The following is a 16,368-nucleotide window of genomic DNA, read 5'->3' as shown; positions in this document are numbered from 1 at the left end:
CGCAGCCTCCTCTCAGGTCGCCCCAGCTCGCAGCACCTCCATCCCTCATTCCCCGCGCAGAGGCGGCATTGAGGTCCCCTGTCCCTCGAGAGGGCTGGGAGGGAATGGACACCATCTGCCCAGGGCTGGGCAGGGAATGGAATAAACTGCTGCACAGGAGCAGCAGATGGCATCCAACAGCGTGGGCTTTCTGCTCTTTGTTTTTTGGTTTTGGTGGGGTTTTTGTTTGTTTGTTTGTTTGTTTGTTTTGGGTTTTTTTGGGGTTTTTTTTTTGGTTTTTTTTAATAGTCCAGGGGAATCTTTGGTAACCATCTCACCGAGAAGATAGAAAAAACCCAAAGTAGCCTCTGGCCATTTGCTGTGGTCACATCTTGGCAAGCCTATTATGAGAACCTGGAAGAAAATAAACAGGGACTTTTGCAATATTGCTTTATGCTGTAGACTGAGATGACTTCTCTAGCAGGGTCCGTCCCCCTTTTTCTTTTTCCCCTTTTTTTTGGGTTTGTTTGTTTGTTTGGTTTGGTTTTTTTTGGCAGGGGGGTGGGTTTGCAGCAAAACCTTTCCTGCACGGCCTGTTTTCTATAGCAAAATTAATTTTAAGCACTTTCACACAGGCTCTCTGAAAATATACTGTGACTATCATTTCTTCTTATGCTAAACCTCAGAAGGATCAAGATACATTTCTGATCCTTGCTATTCCAGAGAATCCATCCTGAAATAATTTACTTTATAGTCTTTTTATCCATGGCAGTAAAGACTACTTGATTCATAAAGTCCTTGGAATTGATTTTTACCTGAAAGCATTGTAAGCTGAACACAGACAGTTACTGGTGATATACAGTTATAATTAATAATTTTAAATGCAGCAGCATATGTTGATTTTTCCTTTGGTCCTTTTTATACCATCCTGATTTTACAATCAATCATCAGTTTGGAGATGCCCATCCATATTAATCAATGATGGGCTCTGTTCATGTCCACAGCCCTTTATGGCTGTCTGCACACAGAGAAAATGTTTTCCTGTTAAGCATGAAAACTTAAATGTCATCCTAGGGAACACACACACGGAGCAAAAAAACCATGCATGGAGTCTTTTAAAAATCAATTTTAATAGTTCATCCTCTGCTCCTGTGATGATGCTGCTAGAGCAGCCGCTGGCCTGGCTGGTTTGCAGCAGTGGGGGTGAGGGTTAATCCTACATAAATTAGTACATAAATTAGCCAGACCTGGGAAAGGCAGAATTCAGGTTGTATAGATAAATGTAAATCTGAAATTGATGTATTCTGTTCTTAATTCTACAACTAAAGCTCTTGTAAGTATTCTTTGTATGTTACCTTTGGAAATCTACAAACCGCCATACTAATGAAACATGCAAGTGACTAAGTTTCTTCACTGTTAGATTTTTTTGTTCTGACACAGTCTAGAGGCTCCTCTCATACCTACAAATCATTAAATAAACAACATTTTAGAATTTATAAATAGTCCACAGGTCTACTGCCTTGAACACAAATCTGCACGTGGATTTAGTCCTGTGCCTGCACAACACAAGACAGGACTATGGCTATATGAAGCAAATTAAAACGTGCTGGTACATCAGCCTACAACCCAGAGACTGATTTCAGACATGCCTTTATGTCCAAATGTGAACATCACACCTACCAGAGAGGGTTTAACTGAATGCAGAAGAGAAAGCTCCAGATTCAGGTAATCACACCATTTAGTTTGAAAGTCATACAGAGATATAAGGGAACGGCAGAAAATTGGGTTAGGATCCTTCCCTTCACTACAAGCAGCAAACCAGTGTGTCAGGCTGACAGCTGAAAGGTGCTGTCAGTGCCTAGTGATCATTGGAACACAGACCTTGACCTCCCATCCACTGACAGTTGCTTTTTCCTGCAAAGAACATCTCCCTTTCAATAATTAAGCAACTCACTACTCCATGTGCAGTGGCAAATACAGCTGTTAATGGGAGAATACACAGAACCTTAAAAAGAGCCACAATGCAGGCTATAGCATTATCACTCAAAAACAACCCATGTATCCCCTAGGCTTGGGAGTGCCTCATTGGCAATGGGAGTGATGAAACAAATTAAGATTTAGAAGTTCAAGGTAAGAGAATGACCCAGAAAGCATCCTGCAATGCAGAGACTACAGTCAGTGGAGTTGTTGGGTCATGACTATAAGGCAACCTGCACTACACCTCTGTATGATTAGATCAGGGTTATGAAATCTGTTGGCAGATAAGAGGACAGAGCATATGAATGCTTTTTATTCAGGAGCTGGATTGTATTATACAGCCAAGTTTTTGCTGGGCTATATGAATTTTTTCCAGGGACAGGATCAGGCATGCAGATAACCAGAGATTTCTAATTTCCAGCATATGACTGCACAGTGCAGTTTTATGTTTTAATTTTGGCTTTGAAAAAGACTTGGTATGCAACCCTTGGTGAAGCCACATCACTTTTGAAAACCCAAGTTTTCTCAGTGCCTATGACAGCATCAACATACTGCGGTGCCCACAATTTCCTCTGCAATCTGCAAGGATAGTGTGATTACTCATCCGTTTCACCAGGATATAACTAGTTCTCACCATCATGTATTTAAGCCTCACAAACTTCTTGGAGAAAAAGCATATGGAGCTTTGAAGTACTTTCTTCTCCTGGTTTGGGGGCCTAGCTATTGAGAGAATGGGTCAAGTTTCACTAGACATGCTCTTAACAGCTGATATTAGTTACTGGAATTACACGGTTTTCCATGTCTCTTTTTATCTGGAGGATGACTGGATTCACACAACATTTCAAACCAAAATGATCTGTGAATTAAAGGATGTTTTCCCTCATTCTTTGTAATATAGTTCTAGAAACCTGTTCCTGGTATTTCTTGATGGGCAGGACAGGCCCACAAAGAGGTAAAGATAGTTTTTATATCCATTTTACCACATGGTCAATCAGCTCCTGTTAGTGATTTTCAGTCTCACAAGGTGAAATACATACCAGGAGCTATTTTATGACATCTCACTAGATGCAGAAAGCACAGAGAACTCAGCTTTGTTGCTCTTAAAATATTAATTTAAACTCACATCCTTGTGCATATTCCATTCTTAATGGAGTATAACATTCAGCTTCTTTATTTCCTTATGTATACTCTGGCTTCTGGAGAGTCACACTAACAATAATACTGTCCTAGTGTCTTATACACCAGATTTACTTTCTTTTACCTCTTTTGGGGGGATTGCACACCAATTCAGCTTAAGCACAGAAGATGATGAAGCATTTTACTGTTATTCTACAAAGAAAAGCATTCTATTTGAAAACTCAAAAATTAAAGGCTGCTTTTCTTTCAAATAGCTTTTGCAATTAATAGGAGCATTAGAAATCAACTTTTTTTCTCTGAGCAACTGATACCACAAAAGATGGATGATGTTTCTATGGTACCATTGCTACTGTAGTAGCACTTAAGTACCTGTAAAATAAATACATAAGCATTTTCTATCTCTATAGGCAGCTTTAGATAGTTATGGAAATTTAAGAGGCTAATTTTAATTAATATTTTTAACTGTTGATCAGCTGTATCATGTAGTATTAGTAAGGACAATGACAATACTAGGCCACTTTCTTTTTGGAACTTTTAACCTCTGCTTTTAAACATTCAATTTAAATTCTTACTCTGTTTATAACCATTTTTAGGAACTCAAAAGACCAGAATTATCCACTTCAAGAGCCACAGTGAAATATTGTAAACATTCACACTATCTGGAGTCAGCAGAAACAGTTTGCAAGTAACTTAGAGATTCATAAGCTAATTGCATTCCACATTTTTGCCTCTTTTTTTCCTCTGAGGACTAGATATGTTATTTTTGCAAGGGCAAGGAATGAAGGACAGAATCCAGCTCTCAAATGTCTATTTCTAATTATGCTAACTAAACTGGGAGTCCTATTTGCATGAGGTGACAAAATCAGCATACACAACTGTGGTTATGTTGATAGCCATACATAGAAACACACATATGCTTGGCCACATGCATTTTTAGGGATTCATGTTAAAGTACATTCAGAAATATTTATAGCACCAGAGGGAGGGGGGAGGAAACCTTTCATCCCTCTTGTTTTTCTTTGCTCACATCTTCAGTTTTTCTAAGTTAAAAAAAAAGAAAAAAGATTTTTCCTATTCATTCCAGTTACTGAAATACCTTTTGTTTTTCTTGCTCTGTCTGCTGCATGCTGCTGAGTAAGACACAGGTATCACAGAATCAAAAGGTACGTTTGCTGAGAACATCCTTGCAACTCAGTTTGTGGCAGGAGAGAAAATGGAAGGCTCGAGGAGCGATTCCGAGTGCCTGCAGTTCTCTTTTTCATCAGCGGGAGGTGCAGGTTTGTAACGCTGCAGAACATCCAAGCCTCGCTGCCTGGGATGCTCGAGGTCAGACTCTGGGCTGAGCGGCTGCAGTTGCTGCAGAAGCGTTCAGACTTCACACTGCAAATGAGTGCTTCAGGGTGACGCTGCAGGCACACACGGGAGCTCATTTGCTTAGAAATATCTCTGCAGGACAAAGAAACTGGAGCAGATTCTGTGCATCTCTGTTTTACGGTAATATTGATCCATGTAAAGGTCGCCAATATTTCTGCATGTTTTACCAATTCCATCATTCCCTTTATTCCTTTCTTCTGTACCTGGAGGGCACCCTATTAGCTCCCCTCATCCCTCCTGGCCAGTTTTGCCCTTTAAGATTTCAATTAGGCCAAACCCCCCAAAGGACCACGTTTCCTAAGAACTAAATATGAGTTTCACAGAAAAATGAAACTAGACAGCATAGGAAAGAACACCTGCAAAGAAGTCATGCATGAGCCTTTGTACTGTATGAGCTCCTTTACTGGCAACATAAATCCTACTTTTCCTTTCAGTCTTCAACATCAGCTGTTGATATACTGTATTTTTGATAGTCTTTCACAAACATTTCTCAAAGCCAATGGATTAGTTTCATTTTAGCTTTGCCAAAAAATGGTATAACCTGAATGATTATTTCTAGAGCCAACTCACCCAGAACAAAATACCTACTCAGAGTACATGGGGACAGAGCTAAGGAGCCAACCTGTGAGTGAAGCCCAGACCCAAAGACTCCATAGGCTGCAACTGAACCAGAAACAAACACTTCCCATGGGTCAGCAGGGACTGAGGGCCCACCCAGGTCCACAGATGTGGGGGGAAGCCCCAGGTGAGGCTGGTCAGGGCCACTGAGAGTTTTTAGTACAGCTGGTAAAGTGTGTGAGGTGATTGCAGTGATGCAACTGGGCAATCTTTCTCTGTATTGCAGTTGGTGAACTTCAAATTACAGCAAGCTCTGGGAAAGGATGGTTTTCTTCTTGTGGTTCCTCAAATAAAGCTTCAAAGACCCTCATGGTCTAAAGTTCCCTGAGCTTCAGCTCTAATCCAGGGAGGAAGGTGACATCATTATTTGAGCCTTTGATACTCTTCACTGTTCTTTTTGTGGTGACCTCTTACAAAGAGCAGCTATCCATAGCAGTTTTTTTTTTCCAGAATCCTTCCACATAAATTATCCGAATGGCTGCAAGGATGCTCAAAGGCTTTTGTCCGCAGTCCATATTGAATTTCTTAAGTTTATTTCTTCAGATTTACTGGGTAATTTGCTGAGAGGAAAAAATAGCATTGACAGCCCCCAAAACTGCCCACGTATGCCCTACAATGGTGTTACCCATACAGATGGAGCAGCTCCCTTCCCTTCCTTCAGTGTTCTTACCTGCACACTGCTGATGTGTTAGAGCATGGGGCAAATTCATCCCTCACCATGGTTGCCTCAGTTTCTCTGTGTGTCCATATAGGTATTTTTGCATGGGTTAAATTTGATGGACATCTGTGAAATATTCATTATAGTTATTGTAACTAAAAAGATGCTGTTTAAAACAAAACAGACAGCTCAAAATCTGTTGCAGTTTTTTCTATTTCTTTTCCCCCTCCACCCCCATCTCTCTCTGAGCTGTGAATAGGAGTCTTGGGTAGCACGAACTGAGAGGTGTTTGAAATGCAACATTCTCCATCCTTCTGAGTCATTGCTAGCCATCAGATGCTTTTTTGAACACTTGTTTTCATTGCTATACTTTGAAATCAAATATGGCCTCATGTTATATTCTTATTAAAAACTCATCCCTTTCTAAAAACCTAAAACCAAGCTGTTCCCTCTTCATTGCAGACAAGTCATTTTAATAACAAAATCTGGGTGCATAAAAATGAAGCACCTGTTTGTATTTCTCTAAAACAAGCCTGGCAACACATCCACTGTTTTACAGCTATAAACAGAAATGGATGCATTTTTCATCTGTGTTTGAATGAAGCAGGAGAATCACAGAATGGATTGGAAAGAACCTTAAAAAACATCTTATTCTAGCCTCTGCCATAGAATGGGTTGGAAGGGACCTTAGAAAACATATTATTCTAGCCTCTTCTATAGAATGGGTTGGAAGGGACTTTCATTCTCCATCCTTCTGAGTCATTGCTAGCCATCAGATGCTTTTTTGAACACTTGTTTTCATTGCTATACTTTGAAATCAAATATGGCCTCATGTTATATTCTTATTAAAAACTCATCCCTTTCTAAAAACCTAAAACCAAGCTGTTCCCTCTTCATTGCAGACAAGTCATTTTAATAACAAAATCTGGGTGCATAAAAATGAAGCACCTGTTTGTATTTCTCTAAAACAAGCCTGGCAACACATCCACTGTTTTACAGCTATAAACAGAAATGGATGCATTTTTCATCTGTGTTTGAATGAAGCAGGAGAATCACAGAATGGATTGGAAAGAACCTTAAAAAACATCTTATTCTAGCCTCTGCCATAGAATGGGTTGGAAGGGACTTCAGAAAACATCCTGACCTCTGCCATCTTATTCTAGCTAGATGCTCAGAAAGTGGTAGCGTTTTTGCAAACCTCCAGTTTAATAATCCCAAGTGTTTCTTGTGTTCTGATGGTTTCACGGGTGCTGCCTTCACACAGAGCGCTCCCAGCCCGTTCCCAGGCACTGTGACCAAACCGTGGCGCGCCGACTGAAGGGTGTGCCTGAGAGCATCAAACAGTGCAGGTGTAGCAACCAAGCCCTGTGGGCCCCCCGATCGCATCTCACCTGCTCGCTGCACGCTGCACAGCTGCAGGCAGCGGATGCCACAGGGATGGTGGCACCGTGCCGGCGGTACGGGCTCACGGTCGGGCTCACCGGGCTGCGCATCCACACCGGCTGCGCCACGCAGGTGTGCCAACCTGCCGCACACAGACGCAGCCCCGCGGCAACCTGAACTGCTGTAGTTTTGGGAGCGAGCCCCGTTCCCAGGTCTCTGGGCACAGACACAGTGCCCTGCCATCCCGATCCCGGCCCCTCGGCCCCTCACAGCGCCGGACTACATCTCCCAGGATGCAGCGCGGCGCCGGTGCCTTTACCGCCCCCTGGCGGCAGCACGGGGCGCTCCACAGGCGCGGCGGGCGGGCTGAGGCGAGCGGAGCCCGGGCGGCGTCGAGCGGGGCGAGGGGCGCGGGCTGGAGCCGCTGCCCACCGGCCCCACAGCCGGGGAGGGCTGCGGGAAGGGTTAGTGCGAGCTCGCCTGTGCGAGGAGCCGCGCCGCAACCATGGGGAACCGCGGGATGGAGGATCTCATCCCGCTGGTCAACCGGCTGCAGGACGCCTTCGCCGCCATCGGGCAGAACGCCAACCTCGACCTGCCGCAGATCGCCGTGGTGGGGGGGCAGAGCGCCGGCAAGAGCTCCGTGTTGGAGAATTTCGTCGGGAGGTGAGCGGGGCTGTCCCCGGGGGCGCGGGCAGAGCTGCCGCATGGCCAGCGCGGTGCGGGGGCAGCGCGGTGCGGGAGCAGCGCGGGCAGGGGCTCCGCACGGGCAGCGCGGTGCGGGAACGGGCGCAGGGGTGAGGAAGGGAGGGCTCCCCGCCTGGGGACGTTCCGCAGCGGGGTCCCCGCCGCTGCCGCACCTTGGCGGCCGGTGGGAGCCCCCCCTTGTCCTGGCTGTTACATAACGGAGGGGGCTGAAGTGGCCCTGGGGCCGGCCGCATCCATCCCTGTCGGTGCGGGGCTCAGAGAGGGATGTTGTCGCTGCGGGGGGGTGATGCAGAGGGTGTTTAAGTTTAATCTGCTCCGTCCCCCTCCCCCAGGCCAGGCTCGCTGTCCTCCATAGCGGATGCCATGTCAGGAGCTGCGGGGAGGCTATAGGAAGGACGGGGTTATAGCTCTCCTATATGCTCAAATCCCCGGGTGCTACCATTTTGTGACAGGCAATATACTGGTGCCTTCCCTTCATGTGACCTTCGCATTCATCATCTGCAACTTGAGTAAATTGCAGACCTCGCTGCTTGGGTATCTGCTTCAGTGCAGACACACAACACCTGGGTGGGGGGGGGGATGTGTGTGTGTGTTCCTCACCTTTTTCCTGGCCTTATTAATTAATTGTATTCAGTTATATGTGGGTTTTAGTTATCAAGGTGTTTGTTTATGCTGTGAGGAGCATGCAGGTTTCTGGTGACTTGCCTTAAAAAAGCAGTGACTGCTGATACCTGGTCAGATGCTTGCGTGGGTTTTTCTCTTTCAGCAAACTGCATTTGTGACAACATCTATTGGATCTCATTTCCCTACCCCCACTTTTTCTTTTAAGCTGTTTGCTGTTGGATGGCTTATAGAGCTTTTCCACTGTCAGAAGGGTCTGTGGTGTGGATTAACTGCTTATTTAGCTGCAAGTAGCCTTAAATTCTAGACCTGTGCAAGGGTATCTTTGAGCAGTGAGTGCAGGGTGTGCTGGGTGTACTAGGAGGAAGGTACAGGGGTTGCATCTGGTACAAAGAAAACATGGTCAAAATAAAAATTTTTTCTTCTCTGCCGTAGATCAAAGAGTTTTGAAAAAAATAAGAATACAAAATTTAAAGAGTTTGGCATCTCTTCTAGCTAACTTCCAAAGGTCCATGCACTGTATGCCCCAGAGATGCTGGGATCATGCCAAGGGCAGGACATTGCAGAATCACATTCTGAGCCTCAGGTCATAGTCCAGGATCCACTTGTTTGTCCATAGTCACAGAAAAAAATAAGAATTCCTGCCACCCAAATGAAAAACTGGAGCTGTAGCTTTTGAGGAAGGGGAAAATGGATCTTCTGAAATCTTTGAGCAAAATGGGTTCACCTGTTGGCTCTGCTGTTTGCATGCTTTCTAGGTACTGGCAGTCCAGCCTCATAAATCCATTTTAGAGGATCTGTGCAGGCAGTGCTGCAGTGGTGTTGTAGATAATGTAGGGCTGCTGGGCCAGAGGGGGATTTGTTGGAGGAAGGACAGTTGGTCTATTGGGGTAAACTGCTCCTCTCCTTTAGACCAACCACACAAGAGGATTTACTGATCCTTGGTGCATCTCCACGGGCACCAATTTAGAACCAGGGATTTTATCTGCTTGGTGGAAAATAAATGAATTCAATTATCTTCTGTCTCTTTCTGATGACTCCTGTCACAGGAGAACTTATGACCTCACCGTGTCCCATCAGTTGTCTCTCTAGCAGCAAGTTATAGCACTGTGGCTTTTAGAAAATGAAATAATTAAGGGTCCCCTGAGCAGGAGCTGAGAGCTGTCTGTAGAAAAGCATTTAGAGGAAATAATTGGAGGGGAAATGGAAAATGTCAGTGTGAAGAGGTCTTTCTCCATTTGATACCCCTGAGTGCTGGCTAGTTTAGGCTGGTAACTTGAGACCTCTTACCACAGAATGTATGTGTATATGCTGCAAATCCCAATCCTGTTAAAATAATGTTGGGGCCCTGCTGTAATGTATAGTCTCTTTTCTTTCTGTGTGGCCATTGGAAACCATGATAAGGAGCTATGGAAATAGTACCCAGAATGAGCATGGCTCTTCAGTGTAATTGTGATAAGGGCTGTTTTGTTGTCTGAACAGTCGTAAGAAGAAATTGTGTGTAGACCTACTGTGTGCAACTACAATTATTGCTGTGGTGTGGACATGACATATGTCAGTGCTCCAGCTTGATACCAGGATGGTGGTGCAGCTATTGCTCAGCAGCTGCTCGCTGCACAGGGAATGTGAGTGCTGATGAGTTTCTCTCTGAGTGGATGGAAATCTGTGCAAGAGCAAATGTTGCTGTGGTTGGTACTGGCTGATGGGCATGATGCAGACACTTCAGCACAGGGGCTGGGAGCCCCAGCAGGGCTGGTTTCCCTGCTCAGGACCCGTGGGGCTCCTTTCAAATTGTCATCAAATCACGTTTCCCTAACAGGACAGCACACTTGGCCCCTGCCAGACCTGTTTTGTGGCTGTGCAGGGCTTCAGTCCAGGGCTGCTGCAGGCACCTTGCAGTAGCCCTGAGTCCCACACTCAGTGGAAATCTGCAAGCAGGGAGGAGTGATACTGCCTGCAATGAATGTTTGGTTACATGTCTTACAAACAAATATTTTTCTCCTCCTGAATTCAATGGCTTAGTAGTTGCTGCTAATTGCGTTTCCAGTGACACTTACTCTGCTGTTAACAGATTATCCAACAGTGCAGAGCTTGTATTTATAATACCAGATGTCAGTGTGGCTGCTATGTGTGCTTTTGCTGCTGGAGTCTCAGCGTGGTGGCTCGGATACCGGCTGGTGGTGATAAAATTGCTGAAGAAACAAGAAGCCACATAGAAGCCAGACAGGTGACACATGTGTCCACAGACTGGTTTGTCCTGGGCCCCAGAACTGGAAGGAAGGTTAACTGGGTGAGCTCCAGGCATTTCCTGTTGGAGTGGTTATAAGCTTGTAGGATAACTCAGGTTGGAAGGGACCTCAGTGATCATTTAGTCCGTTCTTAAGGTGTTGTTACTTCCCTGCAGCCTCCTTTTCTAAATAAATATGTCTTGGAGCAGGCAACTGTACCAGCAAAATTGGTCTGATAAAAAGAACAAAGCATGTGGTATGTGCTAATTTGACTGAAGAGCCCAAATGACTGAGGAGGTTGTACGAGACAGCCCACAAGGCTGTTTGTATAATCATCCATGTCCGTGCCACTCTTACTTTACCATGTGAAAATAACAAATATGCTTTCTTTAAGTCCTGTGATCTCAGAGCACTGTTACACAAATCTTTGGGTTTGTGGGAGTATTACTGTTACCTGTGCTTTACAAACAGGAGAAGAGAAAGCACTGGGCTGTGTTCAGCTGGTTCCTGCTATGGCTGTGCCTGGTGGTGGTGTCTGATCCGAGGCAGGGTGCTGCTCAGCCCTGCTCAGCTGCATTGCTCTTCTTGGGGAAAACAAGGCACCTCTGACTTCTCCAGAACAGATGGTTTCAGGGGGCTGCTGAGGAGGCAGTGACTAAGGGCTGGGAACAGTGGGTGGAAGGACTTGAATGGAGATGAACCATCTTGTTTATCATCAAGGGACCTTAGCAGTGCCAAACTTGAGCAAAGTGAATCAGTGTTTACTTGACCCCAGACCTGAGCTGGAATCTGGTACCCCATAAATGGCATCTTCTCTTGGAAGCTGTGCACCCAAACTAGGGGTACTTAGCAGTCTGTCACCAGGCTCTGATGGTATATACTGAATTCCCTGATGTTTGTGTGTTGCCTGGAAGGAATCAGGAGACAGGTGGGGCCTAAACTCAACCATGCTGGGCTAACCTTGCCTCTCCTAACACGATGAAATTTCCACATGGGTAGAAGAGCAGGGAAAATGCAGCACTTCAATGCCTGTGGCAGTCAAAAGGCTAAATACTCATTAGGCATAGCTGCAGTAATTGCTGTGACAAAATCAGGCACAGGCCTGGCAGCAAGTGTCTCTTTGCATTTCAATGTCCCATACTGGTGATGCAAGGCTAGATCCTGAAGCCACAGGGTTTAGTTTGGCTTCAGGTATAACTCTGAGGAGCAACTTAATACCTTCCACAACCATTTAGAGATAAATACACCCCCAAGATATGATGAGGTAATGCCTTCCTTGATAACTTTGCTTTGTTACAGAAAGCTTCCGCAGCAAAATACCTTCAGAGACCAACAGCAGTGTTTAGCAGCTATGTAGAAGTGAAGGATCCTAAAGGGATGCATAAATAGATCCACATACTTGGCTTGTTTCTGCAAGAAAACTGTTTTGTTGATGGTCTTTGCACTTTTAAGTTGTTCAGGCTTCTGCTGCAGCGTGTGGTTTATGAGCTTGAGTGTTGAGGACTGAGTGTTCAAATCTTGTAAAATAGCTACATCATGTATAGATTGGGGATGTCTGTTGTACTGGGCAATGCTGAGCATCACTGCAGTACTCCAGGAGCAGATTTAAATTTAAACAAGAAGATACATGCGTGACATGTGCTTTGGCCACAAAAGAGGTTCTTAAGAGTGATTCATCAAAAATTTTGAGGGTTCTGATTTGAGATGTGTGCTGGCAGAGAGATGATTAATTGCAAATCACGGACCTTTAATTGTTGTATGATAAATACAACTGTGAGCCAGTCAAATCCTATTGTCTGTTTGCAGCTTAGAAACACAGGCACTGCTTGTGAACTGACTTATTTAGGGTTGCAGTGGATGGTCCAAGAACCAGCAGTAGGATTCTGCTGCTTAAGAGAAATAAACTGTGGTCAGATAATTCCTTCAAATGGCAGCCAGTCTTTGGTCTCCAGTGAAGAAAATACCAATTTTCATTTTGGATTAATTGGGGAAGGAGGAAAATTTGGAGCATTGGGGGAAATGGGTAATGTGTTAGAGCAGACCCCAAGATAAAATAATTTAAGAGAAATCCGTAGAGGTCTGAGCAAACACTTGTGGGAGGAGGAGTGCTAGAAGAAAATGCATAATTAAATTAAAACATAACATAACATGGATGGCTGTGAGGGAAAACCCCGTGAATCTCAATGTTCATAGATGCAGCAGCAGTGTCTGCCTGTGTTTGTTGTCAACTTGTTTCAACCCCAGTCCTGTCAGGGTTGGCTCAAATAAGTGCAAGTCTAATATTTTTTCTACTTCTTGCAGCAGTTACATGTTCTCTGCAGATCTTTCTAGCTGTATCTTTCAGCTTAACTCTTTAGTGATGATCTCGTGCTTCTGGTAACTGCCCACTAGCTTTATATTCTCTGGAAGAAGGGATCTTTAAGGCATGTCTCAGATCATATCAGAATTTACCTAGGGAAAGGAAAGCAGCTGCAGTCCAGTGGGGAAGCTGGTGCTCAGTGTGGTGCAGGTTGGTGTTTGGACCTACTGGTGCATGAAAATGCCAGGTTGCCTTGTCATTGCTGGAATTCATCACCTGATAGCTGACAGATAGGGATGCTGCATTTCCTTGTGGGCTCTTCCTTGTTAGCATGATAATCCTCAAGTTGAGGGTCTTAGAACATCTTGAGTTTTTTTGTTTAGTTCTTACTGTACTTTGAGATAAGTACATGTGAAATTTTTTGTTTCCTCAGTAAACAGGATGCAGTGATACAAGACGGTAAAGAGGGAACAGAACCAGTGGGGAAAGGAGTCTGAAGTTCCCAAAAGCTGAACTGTCAGGTGTTTCTGTTTTTTAAAACTTGGTGTGCTTATCACACAGTCAAAAAAACCTTAATAAAACCAGGCAAAGCAAAGATGACCTACTGTTTTTAAAGGCTACTGATTGTTTTCAGAAGCCATTCAATATCTATCTGGGAATACTGAGCCAAGTCCTTGACCCTGACTTTTCCAGATGCTCAGAGCAGGCAGAACCCTGCTTGACTTAAATAGGAGTGGGAGTCTGTCTGCAACACCACCTATCTGAGGCAGCTTCTGAAAATGTTATTCTAAGGCAGGAAGTTAATCCCCTTCCTGATCTGGTGAATTCCTGAATGTCCCTACTTTGTACTCCAGGTTTAGGACTGTCTGTACAAGAGTGAGTAAAAATTCTGAATAAGATTTTTTTAAGATGGAGGAGAAGTGGAAGCAGCTTACAACTTAGCATAAGTTAATCAAGAAAACAGTTCTTGCTGTGTTCTAGCTGCTGGGGTGAAACTTATTATGATGCCTTGAGCAGTGAATTTATTGGACAAGAACAAACCCATGTGTGCTCCACCCGTGTGAGCCAGTACTTAGTTTTTTGTTTCAGGCAGTGCATGAGTAGCAAAACCAGAAGAGTTAGTGGAGGGGTGGCAGGCAGTCATCTAGAAGCATATGGTGTTCAGCCTATGTGCCCAATATAAAATTGGTTTTGAGGCGGCGTCTGTGAAAGGAGATTTACTGATAATGTGCAGGGTAAACCTACTTCCTTGATATGCCACTGAAAAAAACACCCCAAAAACTTTGGGTGTAATACTTTCCTCCTTCTTGGACTCACAGATCTGTAACCATATGAGTCAGAGTACTGCTAGTTGGGAGGAGAGATGAAATTAAATCTGGTCCAAAAAAAACCAAACCCCAAACCCAGAAGTCTAGTCATGCATGGTGGGAAAAATAGCTTACTAGTGGGACAATTTCTCATTCTGCTTGAAGTTTTCTCTTCCTGGTCTCTGAGCTGATTTTGCACATTCTGATAGAGTGGAATCTCATGGTTAAGGAATATTGTCTCTTATTATAGGCAAATGGGCATGTTCAGCCTTGAGGTATAATTCTGTTCTTTGCTCTGAAGCTAAATTCTTAGTGATTAATTTTATACCTTTTTCTCCATCCTTAAAGGCTGTTGGTGTCTCCCATGACATGTAGGTGTATATCATTAATGGACACTTGAACTAACACTGGAAAAGGTTAAGCATAAAGGGATAAACTGTTTTTCTTAATAAATGAAAACTCTGTAAAGATGGCACTGCACTGTCTGTCTGAGCCCTTGCAAAGGCTTGCCTTCTATCTAGAAGTGTTGTGCCAAGAACTTAAACTCTTCATGCAGGTTGGTTTGCTCAGTATTTTGCAGGTTACTTAAGTCTGTTCTGCAGAGGTTGGGTCTGGTGCAGCCACCTTTGGCTGCTGGCATAGATCAGGTGCAGGATTTGAGGAGTGAGGGTGTTCTTAGAAAGCACTGGAGATGAGAGGCTGTCCTAGATGGCCAGGTAGCACTTGGATTTGTGAGCATGGTCTTGCAGGGCAGGGATGGGTAGCACAGCTCTACAGAGGAGTGAGCCCAGGTTTTTGTACCTAGGGACTTTCAGTGCTTGCATGTTCTGGTCAGGTTTGGAGGTGGTCAGCCTGCAAGGAGGTACTACCTGATTCTGGAAAAACTGCAAAAAGTTATTTCTCTTAATTTACATTTATCTGTGTTCCATCTAAAGCACACATCATGCCTATTTTGGGGTGACTTGATAGAGTTTAGTAATACAAGCTAGATGTGTTGCTCAGAACTAACTACTATAGATAATGGGTTAGCTACAAAGAGAGGGCTGAGAACATTCAGTGTTTACTGACGAGCAGGCAAGAGTGCATCAAAACACTGATAGGCAACTGAGGGCACAATTTAAAGTTAGATATTTAAACATTTATTCCAGGTGACTTATTGATACTTTGTAGTTAGGTCCAGCTTTGTTTTCAAAGTCCATTAGTGAATATTTTAATAGCAGTTGAATATAAAGTGGCTCCACAGTTTTCTTAAGCTGTCTTATGTAGATGGGCAGACAGAACAATTAAGTTGCTGGCGTTTGCTTCTTTTGTGACCTTCAGGTTTGTCACAGCTCTGAGCCTGGTGCTGACTGTAGTAGATAACGGCTTTGCTTTCCTTCAAGACACAGTGCAGGAATAATGAGCCCTGAGTCTGAAATCTAACAGTGTCTCTGTTTTCTCCAGAGCATCTGACATGGAAAGTTTTGGCAGACCCAGCCATGACCAAATGGAAGTGAGATGGTCCCTGGTTAGTAGCTTCTTGCAATTCAGCATAACATGCTTTTGGGAGCTTCTTGGAAGCAGACGTTATGCAAGCTCCTCAAGCTGTGTCTTGCTGACTGGAAGCAAACTTGCCAGCTTCTGCCATTTTTCTGCAAGTCTTGTGACTTGTGTGGCTTTTCTTAGAGCCCTGGCCACAGCAATTGAGCGAACAGAAGAGCAGTGTAGCTTTTGTATTGAAAACAGCAATTTCTGACGTGGAGGTTTGAGGGTATTTTTTTTTCTGTAAAAGATGCTGTTTCCCTAAATGCTTCTGGAGACAAGTATAAACAATCCTAAATCTTCTAAGACCTGCATTGTCATCTCTTCCCTTCCTAAAAATCAGGGCTTAGTCTCAAAACTATAAGCTCTGCTAAAATACTCGTGTTGCAATCGCAATGAACAATAAATGAGGTTTGGAATAAACCCAGTACCTCACTTGTGACGGAAATGGGAATTGAACTGGAGTCTCTGGGGCTGAAAATACTATTTTAATAATGTATTGCCTCAACAGTCTCCTTTAACTCTCCCTTTCCTGTTTCTTATGGCTTTAGGCTGTAT

The 16,368-nt window shown here is 44.1% G+C and overlaps 1 protein-coding gene and 1 long non-coding RNA gene across 16 annotated transcripts in view; one reads left to right on the top strand and one right to left on the bottom strand.

The window, feature by feature from the left end:
• Window positions 1-3,949: 3,949 nt before the first annotated feature.
• Window positions 3,950-5,234, bottom strand: LOC120507481. The gene is made up of 2 exons (XR_005628783.1): window positions 5,056-5,234; window positions 3,950-4,539 (listed from the first exon to the last, which is right to left on the bottom strand). It is a non-coding gene; the product is annotated as an uncharacterized LOC120507481 (long non-coding RNA).
• Window positions 5,235-7,460: 2,226 nt separating this feature from the next.
• The window catches only part of DNM1 (dynamin 1), a 65,548-nt gene continuing 56,640 nt past the window's right edge, over window positions 7,461-16,368 (top strand). For 14 of the 15 annotated variants that reach the window (XR_005628751.1, XR_005628749.1, XR_005628750.1 and 11 more), the window contains exon 1: window positions 7,632-7,792. Coding sequence is in view for 12 of the 15 variants with exons in the window: in XM_039720054.1 (XP_039575988.1) it covers window positions 7,632-7,792 (161 nt within the window). In the remaining 3 variants the exon portion in view is untranslated. Of the gene's footprint in view, window positions 7,793-16,368 lie in introns of all 15 variants that reach the window. The other variant, XM_039720057.1, reaches the window with a different exon arrangement.

This window comes from Passer montanus, unplaced genomic scaffold, assembly GCF_014805655.1.
Source record: "Passer montanus isolate IOZ18808 unplaced genomic scaffold, ASM1480565v1 scaffold43, whole genome shotgun sequence".
Classification (NCBI taxonomy): domain Eukaryota; kingdom Metazoa; phylum Chordata; class Aves; order Passeriformes; family Passeridae; genus Passer; species Passer montanus.
Note: the sequence above shows the minus strand (reverse complement) of the source record. Positions and strands in the feature narration are given on the sequence as shown.